At 40.6% G+C, this 5,633-nt stretch overlaps 1 protein-coding gene across 1 annotated transcript; it reads left to right on the top strand.

The window, feature by feature from the left end:
- The first annotated feature begins 320 nt into the window (after nucleotides 1-320).
- On the top strand, nucleotides 321-938 carry LOC113352785 (BAHD acyltransferase DCR-like). Its single transcript, XM_026596561.1, has one exon. It carries the CDS (start codon nucleotides 321-323, stop codon nucleotides 936-938), a length of 618 nt encoding a protein of 205 aa, XP_026452346.1.
- Nucleotides 939-5,633: the final 4,695 nt, after the last annotated feature.

Genomic DNA, 5,633 nt, shown 5'->3' with positions numbered 1-5,633 from the left:
AGGTAACAGAGCTTGTGGATGGCTATTTCATTGGTTGCTCTATAAATCATGCTGTTGTAGATGGAATGTCTTTTTGGCATTTTTATAATGGTGGGCAGAAATTTGTAGAGCGAAAGAAAATTCTGACGAGTTCATATACCGACCGGCTATCCTTGAGCGGTGGTTTTTGAAGGACCAACAAAAGGAGGTGGATAATGATGATCTACATCATGATACTAATTCAATCATCAGCCTCCCTTTCTCTCATCCTCATGAGTTTTATCCATAGATATCCACCGCCGCCTCTTGTAGAGAAAATCTTTCACTTCTCAGCCCAATCTATGTCACAACTGAAAGAGCAAGCAAACAGCGAGTGTCAAACAAATAAGATATCCACATTCCAAGCTTTGAGTGCCCTAGTTTGGAGATCGTTGGCACGAGCTCGAGGTTTTCATGCAGAACAAGTAACAAACTGCGAGATATGCATCAATGATCGAAAGAGGTTGAATCCTCCATTATCCGACGATTATTTTGGTTGTTACATCAACATAGTGACGGGTAAAACCAAGACATGGGATCTACTTAGTCAAAACCTTGGATCGGCCGCGTTAACTCTGCATGAAGCTATAGCTGATCACACGGATGAAACTATCCGGAGTTGGCTACACGATTGGAAAAAGGAACCCAAGATTTTTCAACTTGGATCGCACTACAATGAGTGCAGTTTGATCATAGGAGGTTCCCCGAAATTTAACCCTTATGGGTGTGATTTTGGTTGGGGTAAGCCCTTGGAAGTTCGTAGTGGATGGACTTCTAAATTTAGCGGGACTGTGTGGATGAATCCAGGTCAAGTGGGTGGAGGGAGTGTGGATCTCGAGATTTGTCTTTCACCAGAAGCCATGTCTGCACTCGAATCTGACGAAGAATTCATGGATGCACATCATGATAAGATCATGTGATCATGATCTAGATTATAGCATGAAAATTAAAGACATAACAAGGTAATTCGTCACCATAATTAGAATAAAACATATAAAGACATTCTATGTGATATTTAGAATAAAACATATAAGCTGGTTTTCTGACTTACGGCATGCTTTTGATGCAATAGCTACCAACCAATGTAGTTAATATCGGATATCGGTTCATCTCGGCCGGGACCGATACACTGGTACGATTTTATATCGGGGATATTATCGTTGAAATATCGGTTCTAGATTTAGAGACTATAATTTTATATTAAACATTTCTCCACACATTTTCGGATAAGATATAATAGATAACATCAATTTTATCAAAAAAACAAAAGAGTAACTTTAGTAGACTTGCTTCGAGAGCTACATGCACCTCTACTACCACCCGGAAGACTTTCTTCGCCAAAATTACCCTTAAACTTTATAGAAAACGAACAATACCGTCTCATATCAGGAAATGTAGGAAAATTTCGTATCGACCGATATGGCCGATATTTGACCGAAACGGCCGATATTCGACCGATACGGCCGATATTATCGGACAAATATCGTATCCCCGATATCCTTCTTATCGTATCGTTTTGGGCCGATATCCGAAATATCCCCGATATATCGGCCGATACGGCCGATATTGACTACATTGCTACCAACAATAACTTTACACTAAAATATGCGGTATCTATGCATGGTAAATTTAAGAGGCGCTGGGTAACAATTCGTCACCATAATTCATTTGGTCTCTGTACTATTTGTTCTTTTTATTATCGATCAAAAAAAAAAAGTAAGAAAAAAATCATCGCCATAATTCATTTGTTCTCTGTACTATTTTTTTTCGTTTGACAGTTTTGTTGCTAGTGCTGAAATCACATTTTAATAATGACTGAAAACTCCAGTACCGTGGCCACGCCGGAGACATTGATTGGTGATGAAGAAGAAGGCGTTGTCAGTTGGCGGTTTAATAATTTCCTAAATAAAACTCCATGTATGTTTGTATTTTTAATGTTTGATTTTTCTAATAATGAACTCCCATCAAACTGTACTATACTACTGCTAAGCTATTTGATATTTGGTTTGTAATAATAATTATCATCCAACAGTACTAGATGGATGGATTCGATGCATTCATCTGTTTCTTTCTACTGTTAAGCTCTGAAATGTACTTGTGTCGATCAGTTGCAATCAGAATAGAGATCATACACTACTGTTAGCTATTTTGATATTTTTCCTTCTTGAAGCAGCAATTTTGATATTTGGTTTTTAATAATAAGTCATCTCATCTACTAGGTCATCACTAATTGTACAATTGGTGTTAAATAACTCATTGTCAACGTACTATACTCCTGCACTAGCTCACTGTCAACGTACTTTACTGCTCTCAGGGGAAATATTTTTTGATGCGAAAATATTATGCCATCGATCATTGAAAGAGAAGACCGTAGTTCCTCCAATGCCCGGCCTAGTAATTTAAACGAGATTAAACCAAATAAACTCAAAAGACAACTTTTCTTTGATTAGAAAGAAAAATAAAGAAAGCCATTAGTGAATAATCAAGTTCCCAACATCATTATTCCAAACGAAGCTAAATTATAGAGTAGTAGTACTAGAGTTCTACATATTCCCACATTATCTTCTTAAACTCATGAAGGACAACTAAATCTTAGATACGTAGCAATCGACTAATGAAACCAACTGCAACCGTTTTCTAGGATGTTATCATAAATCAACAAATAAAAATCAAAAGATTAAATCGGCAGTTTTTTTCGCATGATATTATGTAACAAAAACAAAAGGATTGTAGGTACACGAAATAGGTTCGTCACGTATCGGACATAAAGAGGTAGAAAATCTCACTCTAAGATCCCAGTCAGAGACTTGTCAAATCAGATGTCATAGTTATCTCGCCGAGGTTCAATCACACGAAAAAAAGAGAAGATATGAGCAAAGGCAGGAATACTCACACGAAAATACGAAAGACCAGATTGGAGTGCCCAGAAAGGCACCAAGGACGAAGTCAAGAAAAGCGAAGTAGGATTACTTGGTTGAAAAGACAGGTCACGAAGTAGATAAATTATGGAGCAAGAAAAGAGACACGTGTCCCGACAAGTCCATTTGAGGATAGCGAAAGAAAGGGAAAAACTTTATAGAAAATGATACGTGCGAAGTAAAGGGCATCTCCGCGAGAATGCAGCGAAGTAAAATGAGCTGTACTCCATTAGGGTTAGTTGGCCTATAAGTAGAGGTCCTTGGGAAATATGTAAGGGGCAGATTTTAGTTGAGTGGGAGAGCTTTGCTTAGAGGAGATTAGGGTTTCCTTGTGTTTAAGAACTTGTACTTTGATTTCTTTGTATGATCCATCTATAAAGATTTTGGGGTTCATATTATTCAACATGTCTTAGATCTTGATTACTTTCCTTTTGGGTGTACTACTGGATTTCCAGTAGTTACATTTTGGCGTCCAGAAACAAGGAACTTAGATTGGGGATTTATCCTCATCTAAGGATTGGGGAGAAGCTAAAGTTGTAGGGGTGAGAGATCTTAGCGAGACACCCCTCAAGAGATTAGGGTTTAGAGGAAGATATATATCAAAACTAGGATAAGTTGATGACTAGAACACCAGATCGAGCGGCACACAACATAACAACGAGGAGAAGCAAATGATTGGAGGCTAAAAGAGGAGGAAGAATGGAAAGAGGAGGAACATCGGCTGAAGGAGAAAGACAAGGCATGAACCAGCGACAAATTGAGGAGGCCAACAGAGGTAACTTCAGAGAGGGCACAATACACACTTCCGACACGGACACCATAGTAGGAGAAGAGATGACTCGTAAGAAAATGGAGGAGAATATCGGTGAAGAGAACATGACGTTGGATCAGCTGAGGGAAACGCTCCGCCTTGAAAGAGAACGAGACAGGGATCTAGCGGAACAACACGCCCGATTGACGAGGCAGAATGCTAGATTGGTGTTGCAGAATTGCCAACTGAATGAGGAAGTGGAAGTTGATACCACAGATTCAGAAGTGAACTTGATATCATCAGGAGAAGAAGAGTTACGACGAGGGAGACATACCTGCGAGGACGACAGAGGAGAGCGAAGGATGCGACGAAGAGAAAGCAGTGAAGAAATAGAACTAAGAAGGGCATTGGAAGTGTCGAGCTGGGAAGATCAAAGGAGAAGATATGCGGAAGAAAGAAGGCATGAGGAAGATGAGAGGATAAGAGAAGATGAAAGACAACGCAAATTCAATCAGAGGAGGAGGAAGCAAGGAGACATGGTGAAGGAAGGCTCAATGTGATTAGGGGAGGTCATCAGGGAGAAAGTGAAGGGAAACTGAACCAGGAAGTTTTGGACGAGATGAGAGATATGAGGGCACTGATCAATAATTCGCGAAGAGGCGGCATAGTGCAGTTGGCGGAAGCAATAGAATAGGCCGATAAATCTCCGTTTACCTATGTGATCATGTATGTTCATATCTTAGAGAAATGTGTGCTGCCAACGCTCCCGAGCATATTAAGCGGATCTGAAAGTGTTGTGCAGCACTTGAAGCAATACACCCTTTCGTTGATGCAATAGGGGCGAAATGATGCGGTACTTTGTCGATACTTCCCCGCGAGCTTGGTCGGGGAAACATTGGCTTGGTTTGACGGGCTACCAGGGACATCGATTTCGTCCTTCAAAGACTTACAGAGGATATTTCTGACCACTTATATAACCAACAACATGTTAAGACCGGGGATTGAGACTTTATTTAACCTGCGAAGGAGACCTTCGGAAAGCCTGCGAGGATTAATAACGAGATGGAGAACGGTATGCAGCGATCTTGCAGGGAGAGTTGACGAGAAGAATTTCATCTTAGCTTTTGTGAACGCGTTGATCCCAACAGACTTGTTGTACACCCAAATATTCATCATCCGAAATTCTTTGACGATGAATGAATTAAGAGAGTACCAAGAGGAGTACATAGTGTTGGAAGAAAACAAATGCAAGTCAGCGAAGTAGCACCAATTCCAGCAAAGGAAGGGAATTCAAGACTACTATCAAGGGCAGTGCATGCCGTGGAAAATGAACCTAAATGTGAAAAAGGAGAGCCTTGGATCCCGGTGCCGGCAAAGCTCGTAGATGTGTCAAGTGGAGATCAAGAGTGGATTGATCAACAAAGGTATGAACAATCAAGACAAAGGAATTATGATCCACGAAATTACAACTTCGGGTATCAACAAAGAAATAACCAAGGGTCCAGATTTGGTGAGCGGCGACAGAATGCATCATTGTTGGAAGATTTAAAGTTCCCTAGACTTAACACAACAGTGGAAAAGGTATGGGAGACAATCGTATTAACAGAAGAGATCCCGCCACCCTCCAATTTGGGAAGGAAGCCACCTCCGGGTACTAGGAGTCATGAGTTGTGCCACAACATCACAAAATATGTGACGTCATCATGCCACGTCATCAACACGGACAAACAAAGAGTGCCACGTCAGAAGATATGATGACGTATCAAACACAACGTCATCAAATGATGTCACGTCAGCATCGTAAATCCTGTCAGCAGGTACAATCAGCAATTAACGGCGTTGGCATATTCCTAACTGGGTCAGCATATTCCTAACGGTGTCAGCATATAATTAACGGCGTCAGTATATTCCTTTCGTGACGTCAACATGACGTCATTGTCACCGGC

Source organism: Papaver somniferum, chromosome 2, assembly GCF_003573695.1.
Source record: "Papaver somniferum cultivar HN1 chromosome 2, ASM357369v1, whole genome shotgun sequence".
Lineage (NCBI taxonomy): Eukaryota > Viridiplantae > Streptophyta > Magnoliopsida > Ranunculales > Papaveraceae > Papaver > Papaver somniferum.
This window is presented reverse-complemented; position numbering and strand designations above follow the sequence as displayed.

What these genes read in the sequence shown, in the direction of transcription:
- LOC113352785 (XM_026596561.1), top strand. Translation starts at nt 321, where the DNA reads ATGTCACAACTGAAAGAGCAAGCAAACAGCGAGTGTCAAACAAATAAG.